The sequence below is a fragment of the Phacochoerus africanus genome, chromosome 5 (genome assembly GCF_016906955.1).
Source record: "Phacochoerus africanus isolate WHEZ1 chromosome 5, ROS_Pafr_v1, whole genome shotgun sequence".
Lineage (NCBI taxonomy): Eukaryota > Metazoa > Chordata > Mammalia > Artiodactyla > Suidae > Phacochoerus > Phacochoerus africanus.
In genome coordinates this window covers 111,351,279-111,376,366 of record NC_062548.1, presented here as the reverse complement: position 1 = coordinate 111,376,366, position 25,088 = coordinate 111,351,279, and the positions used below count along the sequence as shown (strand labels likewise).

At 41.1% G+C, this 25,088-nt stretch overlaps 1 protein-coding gene across 1 annotated transcript in view; it reads left to right on the top strand.

Moving 5' to 3' along the window:
- TTC27 (tetratricopeptide repeat domain 27) overlaps window positions 1-25,088 on the top strand; it is a 176,991-nt gene that overhangs the window by 123,336 nt on the left and 28,567 nt on the right. Inside the window, exons 13-14 of the mRNA XM_047782314.1 lie at window positions 3,524-3,751; window positions 21,600-21,698. Of these exons, the coding sequence (XP_047638270.1) occupies window positions 3,524-3,751; window positions 21,600-21,698 (327 nt within the window). The remainder of the gene's footprint in view (window positions 1-3,523; window positions 3,752-21,599; window positions 21,699-25,088) is intronic.

Below are 25,088 nucleotides of genomic sequence, written 5' to 3'. Positions count from 1 at the left end.
TTTTATTACATGAATACTCCCTGGATTATTTCAGATCTTTGGTTAATTTTTAGAGTTCCGACAGAGTTGATTCTAACACCTTTTGCCAATTTTCTTGTTGCTTTTATGCTGCAGGGAATTTTTAGAAGTCTTTTTATCACCTCTTTTAGGGGGGTGGGGCTGTGTCCATGGCATGTGAAATTCCCAGGCCAGGGGTTGAACCTATGGCAGAAGAGGGACCCAGGCCACCTTAGTGATATTGTGGGATCCTTAACCAGTAGGCCACCAAGAAACTCCGTATACCACCATTTTTACTGATGTCCACCTGTGGAATAGGAAAAGTTTAAAAAGCAAAAATGAATTCCCGTTGTGGCCCAGTGAAAATGAATCTAATTAGTATCCATGAGGATGCAGGTTCGATCCCTGGGCTTGCTCAGTGGGTTAAGGATCTGGCATTGCTGTGGTTGTGGTGTAGGCCAGTGGTTATAGCTCTGATTCAACCTCTAGCCTGGGAACCTCCATATGCTGTGGGTGCAGCCCTAAAAAAAAAAATAAATAAATAAAAAGCAAAAATGAAAAAGAAAAGATTGTATCATTCAGGTTTTGCCTATGAAAGCAGAGCCACTTTGAGTATTTGGGAGAATAAGAGATTTTCTAAAAGATTTAGGTATTATACAAATGTAAGAAAGGAGATGAAGATGTAGAAGAGAGAGTAAAAGAGATCAGAGAAACACTTATTTGCCAATCCACTTGAAGCATTGGCACAAGTGGGTAAGTCAGAACTTACAGGGAAATCTGAGAAGCCAGTTACTTCTGAAGAAGGAACTTGTGAAGAGGTCGGTGGAAAGCTGTTGTGTCTATGTAGCTACCAGCTCTGTGGGTCTGTAGTGAAAAGTCTGACGGTGGGCCTGAGGTTGCTGTTGGTTGACAGGGTCAGCAAGTGAAAGACCAGCTGGACACATAGAGCAAGGTCAAGTTGGGATCTGCAAGACATCTCTGCACCTGGTTTGATGCCATATTTAACCATGACAGCCTTACAAGAGTAAAGGGTGTTTGTTGCTTTACTTCTGCCTTTGAAATCTGTAGCGAGTTTCGCTTCGGACCAACTCTGACGTGAAATCAGAAGGGAAAAGGATTTAGGAAACAGAGTTCCCAGCTTAAGCAGGTTGACATGGCATAATCCAGGACTTAGGACTATGCAATGATTTACATCTCTTACTTGGGGGTTTACTTATTTGGAAAGTGCCAAACTACTAATGGGTCCAGAGTATTTTAAAGATTGTGTTATAAAGGTAAAGAAGAGTTTCCGATTGGAGGGAAACTTATAGTTTCTTCAAAAGAGGTTTCTATATCAAAGCATTCTTAGGGCCCATATAAGAACAAAGATAACTAGAAACGCATAAACATTTTACATACCTTGCTTTATTTAATAGATAAGTTCCTTAGAGGTAACATATCAAATGAATTTTTATAAACTGAAAACTTTCCTTAGAGGTAACATATCAAATGAATTTTTATAAACTGAAAACTTTCCTAAGTTACAGTGTCAAGCGTGTCTAATTTCCAGTTGGTTTTTGGTTGACATTGGCACATAATTTTTTATTTTAGTCTCTTAAGTTTTATTAGCATGATATCATCAAGACTGGTGAGGTCTAATGGGATGGTGAGATAATCATGTCCTTGCGGCTAAATTATACGGCAACGACCATGTAACTCTGAGGAAAGATAGGGAATATCTCCTTCTCTCTGTGCTAGTGAAAGCCCCCTGCATCTGATGTTCTCTGGTTATTGGAAAGAGAAAAACATATTTGCTGTATCAGTGCCTGCTTAGCATATGTCAGGGGCTGTGATGATTTGCTCCAGTAAAGCGATCATGTCTGGAACAGTAGCTATAATTAGAGCACCATTGCATTAACTTTATAGTAATCTGTGACATTTTCCAGCACCCCTCTGTGTTCTGCTCAATTTAAACGGGTAGGTTAAACCTCCCATGCACACACACGCACAGACACACTCTTTGTAGCATCTTTCAAGTTTCTGATAGTGGCACACCTTTCTGTGGTTTACAGAGAAATGCAGTGTTGCTTTGGGTTTTCTCTTCTAATGAGAAGCAGCTTCAGGGGCTTTCACTTGGCCCTTTATTCCAAAGTAGCACTCACCTTGGGCTTTGCTCGTTGCTGGATATATACGTCATTCCCCTCTGTATTGAACTAGGGCAGTAACCACTTGGTGGCTTCAGAGACTTACTAGGCCTGTTATGGGATGGACTGACTCCCCAAAACCCTCTAAACTTGGGGATATTCTGGGTCCCCAGAGATTAGCCGTAACTAAGAGCTAATCAATTCTGAAAAGATGAGGAATTCCTTTTCCCCCAGAATACAGTTAACTGGTAAATGGTTATAATTACTTATTTGGGGGAAGATTAGGGAGGAAGAATTATGGCATATAGTTGTTATGTTGTCATAGGGTCCTTTCTCATCAGTCTTGGCTTGCCTGCTTATTTACTTGTGTCCATTGTGGGCATAGCTGCCTTGGCATCTTTGGTGACCCCACTGCTGTTTATATGAAGGTGTCAGTATGGAAAGTAGGGCTGCTGCTGTACATCTCTGTTTAAATTCATCAGGGATGGGGAGGGTGGATAGAACACATGGTTGGGGGGGAGGTGAGGTAGTAGTTGTAACAAGCACAGAATCCGCTCGGGCGACGAGGTGAATCCACATTGTGGACACAAGCCTTGTATTGAGGATGTTTTTTTTTTTTTTTTTTTTTTTTTTAGGGCCACACCCACGGCTTATGGAAGTTCCCAGGCTAGGGGTTGAATTGGAGCTTTAGCTGCTGGCCTACACCACAGCTCACAGCAACGCCGAATCCTTAACCCACTGAGCAAGGCCAGGGATCAAACCCAAGTCCTCAAGGATCCTGGTTGGGTTCGTTAGCCACTGAGCCTTGATGGGAACTCCGAGGATGGTCTTTAATTCTAAAGTGAATGGACTATCTGGCAGCAGATAGTGTTGGCAGGTTTTTTCTCTGAGGCGGGAAGTAGTTTGTTGAAGAGGTAGGTGTTTAGCAAGGCCTATTAAATTGTACCCTCTTCTTTCTTTTATAAGTTTTTCAGCCATCCCAGACTCCCCAGGCATACTATTTTTAAAAAGAGAAAACATAATTTTCATTCCCATTGGGTGGAGGTGAATTAAAGGCTCTGTTCTAACAAACAATCGCAGTGGTGACAGCTGGAGCAGGGAAATGGGGAGCTAAATGTGTCCCCCCAACGTTATGAAGTCAGCTTCTCAGTGCCTTTGTTGGGGATTCCAGATGCCAGTGAAGCAGGGGTCACCTCTTAACTTCTTTTTCACTCGTACCACATTTATTTTCAGTTGTTCCTCTCTTGTTCAGCCTGTGTACTAGATGTATGAAATTAGCTGGTTATCGCAAACTTTGAAAATAAAACTTTGGATCATGTGGGATAAAAGATGTATATATGCTATGAAATAGCCATTTTGTCAGCACTCTTCAGCAATTTAGTTATTTCTGTTGTAACTTCTAGGCAGAAGAAATCCTCAGGCAAGAGCTGGAGAAACGAGAAACGCCAAGTCTATACTGCTTGCTTGGCGACGTCCTCCGAGATCACTCTTACTATGACCAGGCCTGGGAACTCTCTCGGCACCGCAGCGCTCGCGCCCAGCGCTCCAAAGGCCTCCTCCATCTGCGAAGCAAGGAGTTCAGAGAATGCGTGGAGTGCTTCGAACGCTCCGTGAAGATTAATCCCATGCAGGTCGGACCACTCATAAAGCCCCATCTGCTCTCAGCACTTGCTTCTCTTTGATTTGGGTTCTTGCTGAATGGGTACCCGCTTTCTGTCCTAAGGACCAGTGAGCTCATCTCAGAGCTAAGAACCTGGTCTCTCATGTCCTTGCTTGTCACTTAGAGGGGCATGTTGATTTTCTCTTCTTCATTTTCTCTTGTGCTTCTGTTATTCCGTTTTCTGTTTCATTTGGTTATTTCTTTCTGTTAACTGTCCTTGATGCACATACAGCTATTAAAATTAGATTCCATTTTGAGCCAATATGCCAGGAAGGAAGGGAATGAGGGTCAAAATTATAGACAGTATAGCCTGAAGTAATTACTGAAGTCATTAATGAAAGAAAAACCTTTACATAAGGAAGGTAACATATAGAATGAGTAGTTGGTCATTTTAGGGAAAAAAAAAGTATCTATTTACATATACACAAATATTTAAATGTTTGAAAAAATAATACAAAAAGAGTATGGATCTTTAAAATAAGTGACAAGATAAATTCACAGGAGGGGACCTAATTTTGAAGGAAAGGAGATCAACTTATTTTGTATTTAATGATATCAGATTCATAAGATGATTTTATTCCCAGAAATGGTCATTTAAATAAATTTTTTTAAGCTTTTTTTTTTTTTTTTTTGCTTTTTAGGGCCGTACTCGAGGCATATGGAAGTTCCCAGGCTAGGGGTGGAATTGGAGCTACAGTTGCAGGCCTACACCATAGCCACAGCAACAGGGGATCCAAGCTGCTTCTCTGTGACCTACACCACAGCATACAGCAACCCTGTGGATCCCTGACCCACTGAGTGACAACAGGGATCAAACTGGCATCCTCATGGATAATAGTTGGGTACATTGCTACTGTACCACAATGGGAACTCCTAAAAATTTTTAAAAAATTATTTATTTTTTAATCTTTCTAGGGCTGCACCTGCAGCATATGGAAGTTCCTGGGCTAGGGGTCGAATTGGAGCTGCAGCTGCCAGCCTACACCATAGCCACAGAAGTGCCAGATCCCAAGCTGCATCTGCAGCCTATATACCATAGCTTGTGGCAACGCCAGATCCTTAACCTACTGAGTGAGGCCAGGGGTTGAACCTGCATTCTCATGGATATTAGTCTGGTTCTTAACCTGCTAAGCCACAATGGGAACTCTTTTTTTTTTTTTTTTTGTATTTTTAGGGCTGAACCTTCGGCATATGGAGGTTCCCAGGGTAGGGGTCCAATTGGAGCTATAGCCACCGGTCTGTACCACAGCCATAGCAACGCAGGATCCAAGCCTCATCTTTGACCTGCACCACAGCTCACGGCAATGCTGCATCCTTAACCCACTGAGCGAGAACAGGGATTGAACCCATATCCTCATGGATGCCAGTCGGGTTCATTAACTGCTGAGCCACTGTGGGAACTCCCCTAGTCATTTTTTTTTTGTCTTTTGTCCTTTTACAGCCATACCCTAAAGGACAAAACGTTCCCAGGCATATGGAGGTTCCCAGGCTAGGGGTCCAATTGGAGCTGTTGCTGCCGGCCTACACCACAGCCACAGCAATGCCAGATCCGGGCCGCATCTGTGACCTATGCTGGATCCTTAACCCACTGAGCGAGGCCAGGGATCGAACCCACAACCTCATGGTTCCTAGTTGGATTTGTTTCCGCCGTGCCATGATGGGAACTCCCATTTCTTTTTCGTAATCAAACTTTTTTTATGACTGCTTCCCCAATCACCAAAGTCACACAGAGCTGTCAACTGTACTTCTGACAAGGGTGCATGCTGACTTGGTATAATTCTAGTTATGATACTAATTTATAATCAGCTACGAATGTTTCCTGAGCACTTACTATGAGCCAGGTACCTCATCGGGCATTCTTCCAGTATTTGAACCTAGACAGTCTGACACCAGAACCTGCACTCTTTTTTTTTTTTTTTTAATTGTGGTTAAAATGCACATAACACAGAATTTCCATCTTAACCATTCTAAGTATACTGTTCAGTAGTGTTAAAGACATTAACTTTGTTGTGCAACCGAAGTCATCCATCTCTTACAAGTTTTTTCATCCTGCAAAACTGGAACTCTGTACCCATTAAATAATAGCTCTCTATTCCCCCCCTCCTGGACAAAAGCCTCAACTCTAGTCCCTAACAACCACTGTATTTTCTGTCTGATGAATTTGCTCGTATAAGTACCTCATATGAGTGGAAACATGCGGTATTTGTTCTTTTGTGACTGGTGTATTTCACTTAGCATGTCCTCAGGGCTCATCTGGCAGTGGGGCAGTGGGAGGGAGGGGAAGGGGTGCACTACTAACATCTGGTGGGTAGAGACTGCGGATGCTGCTAAACACCCCATAATGCTCAGCACAGCCCTCCATGGCAACGAATTATGTGGCCAAAAATGTCAGTAGTGCCAGGGTTGAAAAACCCTGTACTAACTTAGCAGTCGACTCTCTCTCTCTTTTTTTTTTTTTTTGGTGGAAAATAGAACTCCGTATTGGGAGTTCCCGTCGTGGCGCAGTGGTTAATGAATCTGACTAGGAACCATGAGGTTGTGGGTTCGGTCCCTGCCCTTAGCGGGTTAACGATCCGGCGTTGCTGTGAGCTGTGGTGTAGGTTGCAGATGCGGCTCAGATCCTGCGTTGCTGTGGCTCTGGTGTAGGCTGGCAGCTACAGCTCCGATTAGACCCCTAGCCTGGGAACCTCCATATGCCACGGGAGCGGCCCAAGAAATAGCAAAAAGACAAAAACAAAAAAAAAAAACATATTCTTTGGAGTTCCCGTCGTGGCGCAGTGGTTAACGAATCCGACTAGGAACCATGAGGTTGCGGGTTTGGTCCCTGCCCTTGCAGGGGTTAACGATCCGGCGTTGCCGTGAGCTGTGGTGTAGGTTACAGATGCGGCTCAGATCCCATGTTGCTGTGGCTCTGGCATAGGCCGGTGGCTACAGCTCCGATTAGACCCCCAGCCTGGGAACCTCCATGTGCCGCGGGAGCAGCCCAAGAAATAGCAAAAAAAAAAAAATATATATATATATATATATAAAAAAAACAAGAACTCCGTATTGTGTTACTGCAATTCTACTCTTATGAAAAACTGTATCATATCCTTGTAGCCTCTGCTTAGTTTACCCAACTACAGTTGCCATAGGGAGTAGCGAAAAGAGACTTCCTCCCTTAGGCTCCATTGTCTAGGTTAAATCAATGCCCAATACCCCACACACAGGAATTATTTTCTCAATCACACGGCCTCTTCTTACCATCCAGTCTTATTTTCCTCTTGCCTCGCTGGCTTCTTCTTGGTCTGATTTGTTGGTTCCTAGGGCTTAGTCTTTGGTCTGTCTCTCTTTTACACTCCCTCGATTTCATCTAGTCCCATAGCTTCAGATACCGTCTGTGTGCTGACACCTCCCAGAAGTTTATTTTCAGTCCTGTCTTCCCTGAACCCTAGACAACTGTATCCAACTGCGTCGCCAGGGTCCGCATTTGTTACTCTAACTTTCCAGTATCTGATGTACTCTTCCTCCCTTCCTAAAAGCTTTTGCCCCCAGGGCCATCCCCACCCCTATAAAATGCAGCCCATCTGGTCTTGGCGTCATCCTTGATTCCTTTCCGCCTCATACCTCACATCTAATCCATCAGCAAACCCTAGGGCTCTCTTCGAAATACATCCAGAATCGGGCAACTGCTTGCCACCTGCCACCATTCTGGTCAAATCCCCATCATCTCTCACCCAGTTAATATATTACCTCCTTACTGGCCTTCCTGCCCCGGTCCCTGTTACTGTCTGCCTCTTCTCACTGAACATTCACGTGGGTCCTTCTACATGCGAGTCAAATGTGTCGCTCTTCTGCTCCTCTGCTGTGATCCTAACCGTTGATCCTGACTGGTGCTCCTGGCTTGCCCAAGCCCAGCTCCTGTTGCCTCTCTCCCCCTCGTCCCCCCATTCTTCCCCTCGCTCACCCACACGGCCTCTTTGTTCTTCCCTGCCTCTGGGTTTTAGCACTTGCTGTTCCTCTGCCTGGAATGTTCTTCCAGATATCTGCATACCTTGTTCTATCACCTCATTCTTATCTGGGCTCAGATATAACTTTCTCAGAAAGGCCTTCCATGATTATTCTATTTAAAATCATACTTTATACTTTTTGTTTTCCTTTCCTACTTAATTTTTTTCCATAGCACTTAGCATCTTCTAATATTATATATAGCTTACATAAAAAGAAAATCTGTTTCTCCTCTACTACAATGTAAGTCCCATGACGGCAGAAATTTTTATCTGTCTGGTTCATTTATATTTCCCTAGTGACTACAACAGTGCCTAGCACATTTTGGGCCTTTAAAAAATAATTTTTGAATGAGTGAATAAATAATATCATCTCTTCAACCAATTATTCAATCAAATGTATATTAATTGTCCGCTGTGCATGTAGCACTGAACCAGAGGAGGAGTCAGTGGCAGCAGGTCCCTAGATGGCCTGGTTTGTACCCTCTGCTACTATCTAGGGAATGGGACTCAGGACTAGCCAACAGTACAAGGCATCAAGGAAATTCCCAGAGAGTAATTTGTAACAGACTAGTTTTATAGAGGCCAAAGAGAGCATTTCTGCCTTTGGAAGACAGTGGAGAGAAGATGGTCAATTTGACTCTAAGGGATGCATGATATGTGGATAGCCAAGGCGGGGAGAGGACAGTGGTGAGGGCTTTCCAGGCAGGTGGCTGGTATGAGCTCAGTCCCAGAAACACAAGGGGAAGGGGTGTGTGTGTGTGTGTGGAACATAGCATTGGTGAATAGGCTGGTTTTTTTTTAGAGTGAAAGGGACTAGTGAAGTCCCAGTGGGAAAGCTTTACTGGAGCCAGATTATGGGAGGTCTTGAAAAGCTGAACGCTTTGGTGTTTTATTTAGCAAATAGTGAGCCGTTGAAGGGTTGATCTGTGTTTGGCTTTGTTTCCAAGGAAGGAATGTCGTGTGCATGGAGGTGATTTAGGAATATTACTTTGGCAGCACCATGGCCATGGGAGATTCTGGATGTAGGCAGGCTTAGGAGACTGTAGCAGTAGTCTAGCAGGACAGTTACCAGTGTGGGAGGGGGTGACGGGAAAAGAGAGATGGAATAAGGGAATTTGCAAGGGAGGACTTGACAGGGCTTGATGATCTCATCATATAATTTTGAATTAATTGCTTAGACCAAGAAATGACAATCGCTCAAAGCAGCGTCACGGTACAAACAGATGTTATTTGAAGCTATTTTGCAGTTTGTCATATGGATTCAATTCAAGCAGGCTGCAAGCCATGCCAAAATATGCAGGCATTTGATGCTCCAGTTGTACAGAACTACTACAAGATGCAAACTTGAACGCCGTAGACTTATTGTAACTTGCGATCCAAGTTTCAACTGTCTCTGAGGAAGGAGAGTTCCTACATGCCATTGTCTCCTGTAAATCTTGGAATGAAAGGAAAATAGAAACACAGTATAAAAAAATTCCACCCCCCCTTTTCCAGACATATCTAACCAATTAGATTTCATAACAAAATTCAGGCAAAATGAGAGTGATATTTGAGTGGCTTTTGTGCATTGAGTGGCTTTTGTGCATTCCTGAAATCAAATTGGTATAAAAATAGGAGTGTTTGATTTTTAGGTCTAAACCAAGGAATGGTCTAAAAACTAAATGTGTTGTCTTTGGTGCATTTGCTAGAGAACCAGAAGACCTATTTAACGTGCATTTGTGCTCTTGAGGTTGCTAGCTGTCACCTGCTTACACTTTCCCGTTTCACTTTCTTAAGTAACTTCTGAAACTGCCAAAATTCAGCCTTAGACTTCTGGGGTTTGTGGGCTGTTGGAATATAAAGAAAGCAGGAGGAAATGGTCACCAAACCTCCCAAGCAGGATTTCATAGACTCAGGACCAGAATTAAAACATAAATCCTTACGTCTACTCTTAGGTGGTTATTTATTATTCTCATTGCCCCTTGTGTTTATGAAAAAAGTAAAAACAAATTGCTCAGATATCAAACTAGTTATGTGTAGCCCTGAAAAAGGAAAATGTCACTTCCTATCACTTTTCTACCCCTCCCTTGACACACATACTGTATTCTTTTCCTTATATCAAGTTCACCCTTACCTCCTTTAAAATTTTTAGTTTTCTTTAAGTTTCCTCCTCAATTAACTGGTCACTCACCCTCGTGAGTTTATATTACTGGCATATATATGTGTGTGTGTATATATATATGTGTGTATAATTTGGAGATTTTATCTGTGTGTGTTTAGGCAGAAGGGCTGTAGGAATTGAAAGGAGGTAAGGGCCACTGTGGACTGATGGAACCAGAGATGGGATGGAGTTGGCGGAGATGGTCGCTGATTGATGGGAAGTGAGTAGATGTGCCGGAATGGAACTGGCTTCACAGGTAGGAGGAGCATGAAGAAAGACAAGGATTTGCGAGTTCACTCAGCATCAGTGGCCCTCCCAGTTTATGCCTGTTATCCTGATAACCCATCCAGTTTAACATTTGTCCCAGATTTTAAATTTGTAAATGAAGTGCTCTTATTAATAGTTAACATCACAAGAGGTTGGAATGGGTTTTCACCGACATCCACTTTGTCCTTCCATCTTCTGCCATGGCCTTGTTTAATGCTGTGTTTAATGCATTTGCAATGGACGGAGCTCCTACTTTATGAACTAAAATCTGGAAGAGGGCCAGTAGGTGCCTGTCTCTTTCCTCCTAGCCCTTTCCAGATGCAACTTAACTAATATGGGCCTTTGAAAGAGAGTGTGCGGGATGCTTGCTGCTAAAACCAGCTGTGTGTGTTGCTCTGAGTGGCTGAGGATGGGGCCAGCCTCTTCAGGTCTTGGGTGGTAGTAGAAGAATTGTTTGAGCCAGTGTCTCTGTAAGCCCCTTGGTATATATCAGATGTTGGTGCCAAGCCGCAGCGCTGGGACACGCATGACGTTGCCTGGCTACCAGTTGGCAGGATTAGTGGGAAATGTGGGGAGTTGTAAGCTAGATGTATGGGGAGTGGAGGCAGAGCGATCCTGCCAGAAATAAAAGCACATGAAGGACTGTCTGAATTCTCTTGCTACAGGGATTGGGTCACTTATTGAAGGGTCTAAATGTACCACTATTTCCATGTTATATTACTTAGTAACTTTCCGTATAGTTTATAATAAACCCTTTTGGCAGTAATCATCTCCAGAAAGCAAACACATTTTAAAAGTGTGTTTTTAGAGAACAATTAAGAACTCAGTTTTCACTTGTCAAGAGAGTGAATGTGTAACTTGAACAAAATGTGGTTGCTATTTACATTCCACCTCAGGAGCCGTAATCATATCACTAATCACATGAAAACCAGAAGACTCAAGTCTTCTGGAGAAACATTAGCATGTATATATATGTATATATGTATATATATGTGTATATATGTATATATATATATATGGAGCATTCGCGAAGATAATGATGTATTATGCAGCTGTAGGAGGTACATTTTCATGTCATTCTGTGAGATTGCACTTTTTATCTAGTGCAAAGGAAAACAAGCAGAATTTGTTTAGAAAATTAGTCGATACCGCATTTTCTTGTGCATGTATAAAAAGTGAGATCATAGTTGTTAATGTGCTAGCTCTTTTAGCAAAAGTTCACTAACGGTTGAATTTGCCGGTTTTATATTAGTGACATCAGATGCTTCAAGTACAAAACGCATTAATCTGGTTCTTATAATGGTTTAATTTTTTTCACCTAATTAGTGGATTCAGAATAAAATTTTTGGAAATTTACTCTAATGCCATTGTAAATGCAGTTAAAAAGTTAAACATTGAAGGTAACAGTATATGTCTTTTAGTGATGATGATAAGGATACAGATTTCGGCGGAGCATGGCAACATGGTAAAAAGAATGCTCTTTCTGCATTAAGAGAATCAGTGGAGCAGAAATGTACTTGGAATTGGTTGTAATAGTAGACATAATGTGTTCCAAACAAGCTTCCACCAGTGGAAATAAAAACTAGCTGTTGTCAATTTCAGATGTTTTCGTACACACTGTTTGGGTAGTTGAATTTCAGAATTCTTGTGATGTCTGATGTGATAGTGTCTGATATTGAATTGCAATTCCTCTGATGTGGACTGTGGAATATACTTTCTCTTTTTGCTATCATTTAACGGACTTTAAAAAAAAGTTTGTAATTTTGAAGTTTTTTCTTTTTTTTGGCTGTACCTGTAGCATACAGAGGTCCCCGGGCCAGGAACCACAGCAGCGACGACCTGATCTACTTCCATGGCAACACCAGGTCCTTAACACGCCACACCACAAGGGAATTCCTGAAGAGTTTTCTTATAAATCAATTTAAGTGTCCTGTAATGATAGGAGCTTTTTTAAAACAAAGAAGTCTTTTGCATTTTAGCTATGTTGTGTTCAAAATCATTTGGAAATCTTTTATGTATTCAATTAATGGAGTTCAAAAAACTTTCAGCCTTTAAATCTTTTAGCAAGTTTTAATTATTGAAAGCAAACTTTCAAACAGGAAGACATCGAAATTTATCTTGGAGAGGAACAATGAGAGTTCAAATGATGTACAGGATTTAAAATATATAATTACACTTGTGACTATCCCTGTTGTATTAGTTTGCTAAGGGCTGCCATAACAAAATACTATGGACTGGGTGGTTTAAACGACTGTGGAAATGAATTTTTTCCCAGTTCTGGAAGCCAGAAGTCCAGGGTCAAGGTGCCTGCAGGCTTGATTTCTGGTGAGGTCTCTTCCTGGCTTTTAGATGGGTGCCTTCTCACTGTTTCCTCACCTGGCCTTTTCTCTGTGTGCATATAGAGGGACCTCTGGTATCTTTTCTTCTTCAAAAGACATTAGTCCTGGAGTTCTTATTGTGGTGCAATGGTTAACGAATCTGACTAGGAACCATGAGGTTGCGGGTTCGATCCCTGGCCTTGCTCAGTGGGTTAAGGACCCGGCGTTGACGTGAGCTGTGGTGTAGGTTGCAGATGTGGCTCGGATCCTGCGTTGCTGTGGCTCTGGTGTAGGCCGGTGGTTACGGCTCCGATTCGACCCCTAGCCTGGGAACCTCCATATGCCTTGGAAGCGGCCCTAGAAAAGGTAAAAAGACAAAAAAAAAAAAAAAAGAAAAGACATTAGTTCTACTGGATTAGGGCCCACCATTATGGCATCACTGAACCTTAATTATCTCCCTAAATGCCATATCTCCAGATTTAGTCACATTGGGAGTTGAGCTTCAACGTACAAATTTTGAGAGGGATAGAGTTCTGTCTGTAGCGTCTGCCTAGGAGAAATCTTTTAACTTTTCATTATAAAAATTTCCTGGAAATCAACTATAATGGAAAAAATAAAAATCATAAAAAGAGTTTCAATTATATCAACTACAGTAGCAAAAAGAATGTACTATCGTATTTAAAACATTGATAATAATTTGCCAGAAGCTTTTGACAGAGCTTTTGATTTTACTTGAATAATTTATATTCTGTTTTAGAATAGAAATAGAATGTAATTGAGAAGGCCTATACTTTATCATTGTCTAAGTTTGGTGACACAGAGAATCCTAGAGACAACTTGTTTGATGAGTTTTGTCCCGTTAAAAGTATTTGTTGATGGAGTTCTCGTCGTGGATCAGAGGAAACAAGTGCGGCCCTAAAAAGACACACACACACAAAAATATTTGTTGAAATAAGGTACTTTATTATTATAATTTTTTGTCTTTTTGTCTTTTTTTCTAGGATTGCTTCCCTTGGCATATGGAGGTTCCCAGGCTAGGGGTCGAATTGGAGCCGTAGCCACTGGCCTACACCAGAGCCGCGTCTGCAACCTGCACTACAGCTCATGGCAACGCTGGATCCTTAACCCACTGAGCAAGGCCAGGGATTGAACTCGCAACCTTATGGTTCCTAGTCGGATTCATTAACCACTGACCCACGACGGGAACTCCAGAAATAAGGTACTTTAAATGGAGGCCAAAAGGCAATACCTAAGAAAAATATTTATAAGCTTTAATATTAACAAAACTAGAATTAAGAATATCCTCTGTAGCAGAAGTTGCTCTGAGCCTACCAGTTATCTCAATACATTAAAAAAATTTCCCAGCTTTTGAGATATAATTGACATCTAACATTGTGTCAGCCTAAGGTATACCATGAGATTGTATACATGATGAAATTTGATACATGTATATATTGTGAAATGATTACCTCATTAGCATTAGTTAACCCTTCTCTCACCTTACATAATTATCTTATAGGTCCCCTGATACAGTAAAACCAACTTGATGATCAACAGTTTATTGGTCAGTAAATAAGGTCATGTTAGGGTCATGTAATTTTAATTAAATTTTAATGCCTTGTTTCACTTTCCAATATGTTGCAGTTTTGCAGAGCATTGGTGGTATGGTGGTGAGCTTAGCTGCCTTCCCAAGATGTTGAAGTTCTAATGTACATTGTGTGGTTGCCTAACTAAGCATTATCGAGATCCTGCTCGTGAACCAGATGAGGATGTGGGAATGAAGTAGGCTCTCTCAACCTATCAGCAGAGAGCAGAGAGTTTCCACTGGGAAATGGTATGGACAGAACTAGTTTGTGAAGGGCCTTAAGTGCCCTTCTTCAGGTTTAGCTAAAGCTGTAGATGTGGACATCTCTTGTGGTTTTCAATAAAAGAGCGAATGACAGAAGTGATAGTCTAGGAAGTTTAAATATGGAATGAATGTTAGAGATAAGTGATCAGTGGCTTTAGCAGAGAGGTTGGAAAGCTAGAACAGGTTGAAAACTTTCCGGGACTTATTCACTGGATTGCAGAATTGAGGGAGAGTTTGGAGTCCTAGAGCATGCCAGTTTTATCAGAAAGGAAACGTCCCTATGGGCAGATACAGAGAATTCAGGAGAAAGGGAAAATATCTTTGGTAGGGAAGAGGATATGATTTTGAGTGTTGAATGTGAAGAGGTCATGGTCCCTTGGGCATAAAGGCCTGAAGCCCAGTAGGGAGGCCAGGAATCGAGCTTGGAGATTGGGGCTTTTCTGTGGAAGTAAGGTGAAGCCGTGCAGAGGAATGAATTCTTTACAGAGAACTGTTCTGGAAGAGAACACCAGGCCATATCTTGAACTTTGAGCATCTCCAGGAGTTGGAGGAAGGATCTGAGCTGAGTCTGCGACCTACACCATAGCTCGTGGCAATGCCAGAGCGAGGCCAGGGATCAAACCCATGTCCTCATGGATACTAGTTGGGTTCGTTACCACTGAGGCACAACTGGAACTCCAAGACCACAAAGTTTTAGAGGAAGCAAGGCAGCCCTTCCCAGACCCTGCTCTGTGTAAGACCAGATTTTATGATGCAGTACTCTGCTAGAATTGCTAATTATCCTGAGAGCTTGCATTCTTCCTTGATTGGTAGGGGTTAACTTTATCTTCCATTTCATTTTTTGAAAGAAGAAAGTGTTTTTGTTTGCAATTGAGCTGCAGAGTTTCTATTGTGTGCTTGTGTTACTGTGGTGGGGAAGTCAACGAGAATGGAGCTTACATTCCAGTGGAGAATGAACATATGCGAATAATATGTAGAGAAAAAAGAGAGTCTTTCTTTTTTGTTCCTCCTCTCTCATATTGGTAAGCAATAAAAAATGAAACTCTTACGGTCTAGCTTGCATAACTGCCAAGAAATATGAGCACCGTGATAACATCTGGGCTGTAGCTGGGCCTGAGGGGTAGTGGGGAGGCAGAACTCTGCTGCATAGACGGGGCTCTGAATCCTCGTGCTCCCAAGGTAAATCTCTTCATCTTTCCGAGCTTCAGTTTCCTCATTTGTAAAGTGGAGATGTAATCCCTATCTCAGTTTGCTGCTGGGAAAATCAGAGCCAGTGTATATAAAGTGTCTAGCATATTTCCTGGCCTGCTTAGGGTCTCAGAAGTCATGGGTTTTTCTGTCTTGCCTATTGCAGGGAGGTAGTGGTGTGCTGGAAAGATCACTGTTACTCCATTATCTGTAGCCTAAAAACAGGAAGATATATTGAACAGGAGAGTCTCATGCAGATGATGTATAAATACCCGGGTTATCTCACATTGTGAATTCTCTGGAAAGAGTGGGCATGTAGAAGAACCAGTAGTAACCAAATCTAGGACGTGAATAAGAGGAGGCCACTCAGCAGTTAATAGGCTTCCTAGTGAAAGAAAAAAGTATAAAATTTAGTTGCCCCTCTCGTTTAAAGGAAGACGCTGAAATAGAGGAAACTTTGAGAGAGAGAAGCTGACAGCTTAAGACGTGTGTTTCCTTAGGGAGGAGAACTTAGTGCTCAGTAAATGAGAAATTTGGTTGCGAAAGGGTTGGTAGTACACATTTTAAAAAAATATGAGCACGAAGCATCCCTTCAGGAAAAGCTACCACCAAAACAGCATTGATATCTCTCTTGGTTTTGGCTTGGGTCATTTCCTGTATAATGAAGACACATTCAAAAACTTATCTGCGTTTGGGGTCATGGGAATGACTCAGGGATGTGGAAGGGAGAGCATGGAGAGTGTAGCTTTCAGTTATAATGTGTGATACTGTATCATATGGGACCTCAGAAAAATTCAGTAAATCCTATAAGGAAAATAAATGAAAAGAGTGAAGCTACTGATAATTATTATTATTTGGATTCCCTTAATTTCTTTCTTTCTTTCTTTTTTTTATTGAAGTATAGTTGATTTACGGTGTTGTGAAGCTATTCTGCAGAAACCTTGGGAAGGAAGCCAATTTGAGTAGTAAGCTCGTAATTTAAGGAAGAAAAGTGTAACAAACAAAGGGCATCTCTTGCAGAGGTGCTTTAAATACCCTTGTAAAAAATAACTTTGTAAAAGTAATCCATGCCCATTGTCCAGCGGTGCTTCATCCTCAGAGGAGCATGCTGTTTAACCTCTTTTTGTTGTTGTTGTTGTTTTTTTGGCCACCCTGAGGCGTATGGAGTTCCCGGGCCAGGGATCAGATCCGAGCCGCAGTTGTGACCCAAACTGCAGCTGTGGCACCACCGGATCCTTTACCCACTGTGCTGGGCATTGAACCTGCCTTCCAGTGCTCCCAAGACACTGCCAATCCTGTTATGCCCCAGCAGGAACTCCTTAACTTCTATTTTAATTATTGAGGTTTACTAAGTATTGCAGTCACTTTCTTCATCACATGGATTGCACAACAGGAACCAGGAACCATTGTGTGGCTTTAGGCAAATCACTTCTTTTTAGGCCTTTTTCCTCTCAGCTTCTTTTCAGTGATTTCTAATGCCTCTAGTTGAATTGATTTCCTCCTAGTTGGTCAAACTTGCTGTTCTATTTGCATCATCAGTATATTTGTTTTACCGCTAGATGGCACCAATGTACCTTTGAACCCTGTCACCTCTGGGTTTTAAAAATCGGGGGTCTGAAGGGGCCCTGGAAGTTTTGCTTAATCCACTGTCAGTTAAATGACTGGGCAACTTAGACTCAGGTTAAGTGACATGACCAAGGTCATACGGTTCCTCAGAACCTCTTGAATCCAGTCTTCTTTCCCTCTCTTCCACTGTTTCTCTAGGGAGCTTTGTGAGGGTAATTTAATGAGAGATCATGTTCTCAACTATCCCAGCTTTTTGATAATAGTTTTAAAATACCTTAAAACTATTCTTTAAGTACATGTATCATCACATCCATTTCCGTATTGGCTCCTTTAGAGGAAAAAGCTTAGACTACCGCCTTCTAAAGATCACTGCCCTGCCTATAGCCAGCCTGCCTTCACAGTTTGCCCTGGAAATAAGCTGCACAGAAATCTCAACCAGAGCCCCTCTGTCGGATGATTACCTTTCTCCATTCTTGCGCAGTCCCTTGGTAAGAGGTTTGCCTTTCAGCTCTTTCCTTCAGCTAAGCGTGGGCATCCATTCTTCTGCTTCGTCTTTGTCCACTTGCCTAATTAGGAGAGGTGCGTGGGAGGAGGGAGGAGTAGCTAACGCCCAGCTTCTTTAAAAAATCAATCTCCCCGGTTTTCCCATGTGTACTAGAGTCTTGCCTGCCCCTCACCCGCCCCCACCAGTCTCTCTCCTGACTTGGCCATAAGTCATGGCTATGTGTGGGCAGGAGGTAAGTGGGAGGCAGCGTGGGCCTTTGGAGAGATGGGCTCTGGAGTCCCACTGACCAGGCCTCCAATCTCTTTTCTATCCCTGACTGACTCTGTGGTCCATGGTCACGTCTTGAATGAGGGTAATATTTACTACCTTGCAAGGCTGTTGTGGGGAGTGGATGAGGTGATGTGTGGAAAGCTCAGGCTATCAGCGCTTGGCACGCATAATACGTGTTCACTAAGGGCTAATTATTCTGGCTGCTGTCATATGAAGAGGAACAAGAGGGACTATAGTATATGAACGTTGGAGCCCATGGGAAGCTCTCTACCAGAGGAGATAGTTTTTTTAATGGAGAAAAAAAGGGAGACATGTCGATAGGCCAGGATCTATGCCAGTGCCTTGGAGAAATAGTGTAGAACCATGCTGCCCAGTACGGGAGCCACATGCAGTTAAGCACTTAAAATGTGGCTGGTCAAATTGAGATGTGCAGTAACTGCAGAACACATCAGTTTTCAAAGACTCCGCGTGAGAAAAATGATTATAAAATATCTCCAGGAGTTTCCTCATAGTACAGTGGGTTAAGGATATGGCATTGTCACTGCAGTAGCTCAGGTCACTGCTGTGGTGCGTGTTTGATCCCTGGCCTGGGAACTTCCACATGCCGTGGGTGTGACCAAAAAAAAAAAAAAAGAGAAAACTCCATAATTTTGTATGTTGATAACACGTTGAAATGATAATATTTGGGATTTGTAGAGTTTTAAAAAATGTTATTAAAATTAATTTTGCCCATTTCATTTTACTTTTTTTTTTGGTCTGAACCTATGGCATATGGAAGTTCCCAGGCCAGGGATAGAATGTGAGCCTCAGCTGTGATCTACTGCAATCAGAGATGTCACCAGAAAACGCTTGCTGCCTCAGAGACAATGCCAGATCTTTAACCTGCTACACCACAGTGGGAACTCCCACATTTTAATTTTTTTTTTTTTTTTAGGGCCTCACCTGTGGCATATGGAAGTTTCTGGTCTGGGGCTTGAATCGGAGCTGCAGCTACTGGCCTACACCACATTGCAACCAATACCACAGCTTGGCAATGCTGGATCCTTAACCCACTGAGCAAGCCCAGGGATCAAACCTGCATGCTCATGGATATTAGTCTGGTTGATAACCTGCTGAGTCACAGTGGGAACTCCCTCTCATTTTACTTTTTTAATGTGGCCGCTAGAAAATGTAATGAGGCTTACATTATATTTCTGTCTGATAGCATTGCACTGGAAGATAAAGACCTTCGCTATTCAACCATATACAGTGTTAATTTGGGGAATTGCGAGGGTTTTTTTTTTTCACACTTCTGATTTCCTTTTTGTTTTGTGATGTCCTGTTCTTAAGAGCATAACCATACTAAATCAAGATGCCAGTCAGGGTAATATAGGTTAAGTAACAGTTCAAAATGAAAAAAGTAAAATATTCTCCTTAGTCCCCCAAATTCTGAGGACCTCAATTGAGACACACAGTATGAATGCATTATTGATGGTTTAGTGTGTCAGCCAGAAGCAATTAGAAAATCCTAGAGTTGTTTTCTCTTGAGCTATTTTGTGATTTCAAAGAATAGGGTGTGTGCGGAAATCATCTCCCATCATAATTATATCAGCAGACGAAAACCTACTAGCAATTAATGATCCTAGAATTTCTTTTCAGTTGCTGATAACTCACAAATAACAAGAGTAAAAAGAAAAGAAAGCTGTAAACTACATATTAACTTGTCATCTGCCTCACTTTCATTAAATTTATTTTGCTTTTATTACATTGGTTACAAAACATTGACTTGTTTAAAAAGCTTAAATAGTAATCTCATCACCAGCGTATGTTAGAGCTGTAAGATTAATTGCCGATTCCAGACATCTTTAATGTTTGTCTTTTCAGGTGGATTGAGAAATAAAGTTCTCTGTTTACATTTTGAATTTACACTTGCTATTTTTATAACACATGTGAAATAGTTTTGTGGTAAGTTTGTTCTTTGCTAATAATGTAGGAAGCAAGCAGGGCGCATTCATTTTGAGTACTTTGTGGGCAATTCTCATTTTCCTTGATTTAATCCCAGGATGAAATACCCCTCATTCCAAATAAACTTGCTGCCATAATTCATTGGGTATAAGATGCCATCATTTATAAGAGGCACATTTATTTTAAGTGCCACCTTGTATAGAAAATAAAATGCTGCCAGTAAAACTCTGACAGCTATTGGTTATTAAGAGGCATCTATTTCAGAGATATTAAATGGTGAAAAAAAAAAGTACACCTTATAGATAATGAAATGTAGTACACCGATTTTTAAACTTTGAATTTGGTTAGAAGTAAGAGAGCTTGTTTTATATATTGTTTTGTAAATTAATATCAGACTTGGCTCTCTCGGAATGAATAAATTTAGTGAGTGTGGTTTGGTGCACTGGAACCCTTTTCATTTGATTCTATAAATAACCAAACAAAAGCAAAGTGTAATGAGCTGATTTTTAAGTTGCTGGAGTCCCTTGATGCAGAAACCTGAACTTCCAACTTAATTTCAGCCTATTACTTCTGCTTCCCCCACCCTTCCAAACACAAACCCACCCCCATTTTCAGCCTTTACCTATCCCTCTAACAAAATCTGTTCTCCTAAAGGCTCCCGATAGCACTTATTTATAGCCTCTGGTGAATTCAAGGCAAAGTGTTAAATTGCCCAAGGATGTTTGCTTTCTAAGTCTTATCTCTAATTATTGGCTAAAACTCTTTATCTGCTTAAAGAACTTTCAGGCCTCAACAAGGCTTATGAGGAAAGGTTTGGGGAGGAGGGATGTAGGGCAGCCTCCTATTAGCTCCCGTGAAGGCTCTGGACAGATAACAGAGCACCTCACTTCCTTTCCCACCCCAAAGTGTTCAACCAAATCTATCTGCTGACTCACTGCCTTTGTCCTGGAAGTCAAAGTAAGAAAGCAGATTAGGTTCTGCCGCTGGCCTTACGGACCATATCTGAAAGGAAGGGAAAGTTGCAATAGCTGTATTTCTGACTAATTTCATTGAAATTTTTATCAGTTTTATCTTCCTTTTGATAGAGGCTATTGAATTTTAAGGAAACCTTGTGATGTAAAGAATTCTTCTGAAATTTCAATAGCCACTTCCTAACTTACCTGTTTTCTAAATCTCCATGTTTACAAATCTTACTGACTTAAGTCAGACTTTCCACTTTGCATGACTGTTTAGTAACCCAGATTCTCTCTGTTTTTTCAGGCATGTCTAAGCAGATACATGCTAGGGCAGTTTGGTTCTTAGTTAAACTGCAGAAGTTCATGTGGTCTAACATGAGGATGGAAGCAAACATTTTTCTTCTCAAGTTTGTCATCACCTGCTGTAAACCTCCTGATACTTTGTATACTTTTTACATAGTTGATGCTCAGGAGAAATACTATATTAATCCACATGTATCATATCAGGCTTATCAACAGAGTTCTCCATTGCTGCATCTCCATTGCTCCATGGAGATGATTACCACAAAGTATGGTCTTTCTTAGCAGAAGATGTACAGTGATATTGAACATGCTTTCAGCAGTGTATTAGCTTTGAAAATTATATGGAAAAATGCCATCTCCCTTGCTAAATTTCATATGTTTAATATAAAATGTAAGGCAAATATGTATTATATAGCTTTGCATTCTTGATGTAGAATGTTTGTTGAGAGTATCTTACATGATTTTCAAATTACATCTTATAAATGTCTCTGTGTTTGAATGACTGTGTCTTTTGGTCTTTGCAGCTCGGGGTGTGGTTTTCTCTGGGCTGTGCCTATCTGGCTTTGGAAGACTACAGCGGTTCAGCCAGGGCATTTCAGCGCTGTGTGACCCTAGAACCTGATGTAAGTTTAATTTGGTCTTCTTTCCTTACTCTCTAGCTCTTTAGTACTGTCTCAGTTATTTGAATTGTCTGGGTAGTTCAGAACAGCAATTCCTTTGGGGATGTAGTTTCAGTTATGCAGAATGAGTAAGTTCTAGAGATTTGCTCTACAACCTTGTGCCTGTTTAATTGCGCCTGTAATTATAATTGTGCACCTAAAAATTTACAAAGAGGGTAATCTCTTGTTAAATGTTCTTATCACAATAAAAAAAGAGAAAAGAAAAAAAAAGATTTCAACTTTTATATGAGAAAACAAACCCCAATTCCTTTTTTATTCTTTTTTTTTTTTTTTTGCTTTTTAGGGCCTCTTATGCATATGGAGGTTTCCAGGCTGGGGGTCGAATCAGAACTGCAGATGCCAGCCTACACCACAGCCACAGCAATGTGCGATCTTAGCCTTGTCTGCGACCTGCACCACAGCTCACGGCAATGCCAGATCCTTAACCCACTGAGTGAGGCCAGGGAATCTGTAGCCTCATGGTTACCAGTCAGATTCAGTTCCGCTGGGCCACAACAGGAACTCCACTAATTCCTTTTGTGTTAGAGAAAATACCTTTGGCTGAAGGCCGCACCCTAAGATAGATGATTTATAAACCTAGAGCTAAGTTTCTTCTCATAATAGCCAAGTTATTCATGGTTTTGTTTAGAAAATATTTTTGTAGTTTTTTACATAGTTTTATTGAAATATAGTTGATTGACAAGTTTGTGAGAATGTCTGCTGTACAACAAAGTGATTCATTTGTACATATATACATATCCATTCAGCTTCAGGTTCTTTTCCCACACAGATTATCACAGACCATGGGGTAGAGTGCTCTGTTCTATACAGCAAGTCCCTGTTGGCCAGTCATTCCATACACCTCAGTGCGCATATGCCAGTCCCAAACCCCCAGTCCATCCTTCCTCTCTCCCTACCTGGCCCTTTTGGTAACCATAAGTCTTTCAAAGTCTGTGAGTCTGTTTCTGTGCTACAAATAAGTTCATTTATATCCTTTATATCCTTTTTTTAGATTTCCACATATAGGTGATATCATATGATGTTTGTCTTTCACTGTGTAACTAACTTCACTTGTCCATCCATGTTGCTGCACATAGAATTAGTTCATTTTTTTTTTTTGTCTTTTGTCTTTTTAGGGCCACAGGTGCAGCATATGGAAGTTCCCAGGCTAGGGGTCAAATCGGAGCTGCAGCTGCCGGCCTATACCACAGCCATAGCTGTGCAGGATCCAAGCCATGTCTGCAACCTACACCATAGCTCACAGCAATGCTGGATTCTTAACCCACTGAGCAAAGCCAGGGATCGAACCCATAACCTCATGGTTCCTAGTTGGATTCGTTTCTGCTGTGCCCCGGTGGGAACTCCAGAATTAGTTCATTCTTTTTATGGCTGAGTAATATTCCATGGTATATATGTACCACATCTTCTTTATTCATTTCTCTCTTGATGGACGTTCAGATGGCTTCCATGTCTTGGCTGTTATAAATAGTGCTACAGTGAACATTGGGGTGTGTGTATCTTTTCAAATTATAGTTTTCTGCAGATAGATGCCCAGGAGTGGGATTGCTGGATCCCACTACCATATGGCAGTTCTATTTTAGTTTTTTGAGGAATCTCCATAGTGTTTTCCATAGTGGTTGCACCAGTTTACATCCCCACCAACAATGTAGGAAGATTCCCTTTCTCTACCTCCTCTCCATCGATTGTTGTTTGTAGACTTTCTGATGATGGCCATTCTGGCTGGTGTAAGGTGGTACCTCATAGTGGTTTTGATTTGCATTTCTCTAATAATTAGCAATGTTTAGTGTCTTTTTTTTTTTTTTTGGCCATCTGTATGTCTTCTTTGGAAAAATGTCTATTTAGATTCTAATCCAAAAAGGAATAGAAAATAATTTTGATAATACACTTTCTTAGTGAAAAATATACTTTGCCGAAGTATACAGCAAAGTGTCACATATATTGGTTGCTCACCAACTTATGCTATATTAGTTGCATTATTAGAAAGTTCTGTTAGTTTATAGTCTTTAAATATTTAACAGCTTTACTGAGATAGTAAATAATTCACATACCATCTAGTTCATCCATTTAAAGCTACAATTCATTGATTTTTTTTTAGTATATTCAGAATTGTGCAACCATCATCACAGTCAATTATAGAACATTTTTATTATCATAAAAAGAAATCCCCTGTACTCATCAGTCACTCCTCATTTCTCCCAAATACCTCCGATCCCTTATCAGGTATATGATTTGTAGGTATTTTCTTGCATTCTGTAGGTTGTGTTTCACTTTCTTTAAAGTGTCTTTAGAGGTACCAAAGTTTTTAATTAAAAAAATTTTTTTTTTCTTTTTTGGCCACCCAGGGACGCAAGAAGTTCCTGGGCCAGGGATTGGATCCAAGCCACAGCTGCAACCCACCCCACAGCTGCAGCAGCTCTGGACCCCTAACTCACTCTGTTGGGCTTGGGATTCAACCCATGTCCCAGCACTCCAGAGACACCACCCATCCTGTTAAGCCAGTGGGAACTCCACAAAAGTTTTTGATTTTGATGAGGTCCAGCTTATCTCTTTTTCTGTTGTCGCTAATGCTAAGAATCTGTGGTCAAATCCAAGATCATGAAGATTACCTTATCTTTTCTTCTAAGAGTTTTTTTTTTTGTTTGTTTTATTGTTTTAACTCTTATGTTTATGTCAAATCTGCTATTAAACCTGTTCATTAAATTTTCCATACTCTGTGTGGTGGTGGCTATTCACTAAACTTATTGTGGTCATCACCTCTCAATATGCACATATATCAAAGCATTGTATAGTACACCTGAAACTAATTCAGTGCTGTCTATCAGTTGCATCTCAGTTTTTTAAAAAAACTTAACATCACTTCAGATAATGTATTTTTTAAGTTCAAGAATTTTTTTTGTTCTCTTTATAGTTTTCATGTTTCTCCTGAGATTCCCCTTTTGTTCCTTTATTATGTTCATGTTTTGTGCAAATCTTTGACTATTTTTTTAACAGCTCTTTGAAGTTTTTGTGTGCTTATTCCAACATGTCTTTAATTTCTGTGTCTGTTTCTGTGAACTTATTTTTTAATTTGGTTGTGATATTTCTTCTTCTCTACCAGTTTTTTTTTCTTTTTAATTTCCTATACTTGTGGATGCTGTGTGGTTGAGTTTCTGGGTTTTGTTGTCTTCCCTTGAGAAAGGTAGTTTTATTTTGGCACTTGGTTAAGTTACTTGTGGATCAGCTTGACTTTTAGCTTAGGGTAGGTCTGGAGTTGTTCTTATTCTAGAATTACAGTCACCCTTCTCTTAAGGTGTGACCTTTTGGGGGCCAAACATAATCCCATGGGTGATCAGT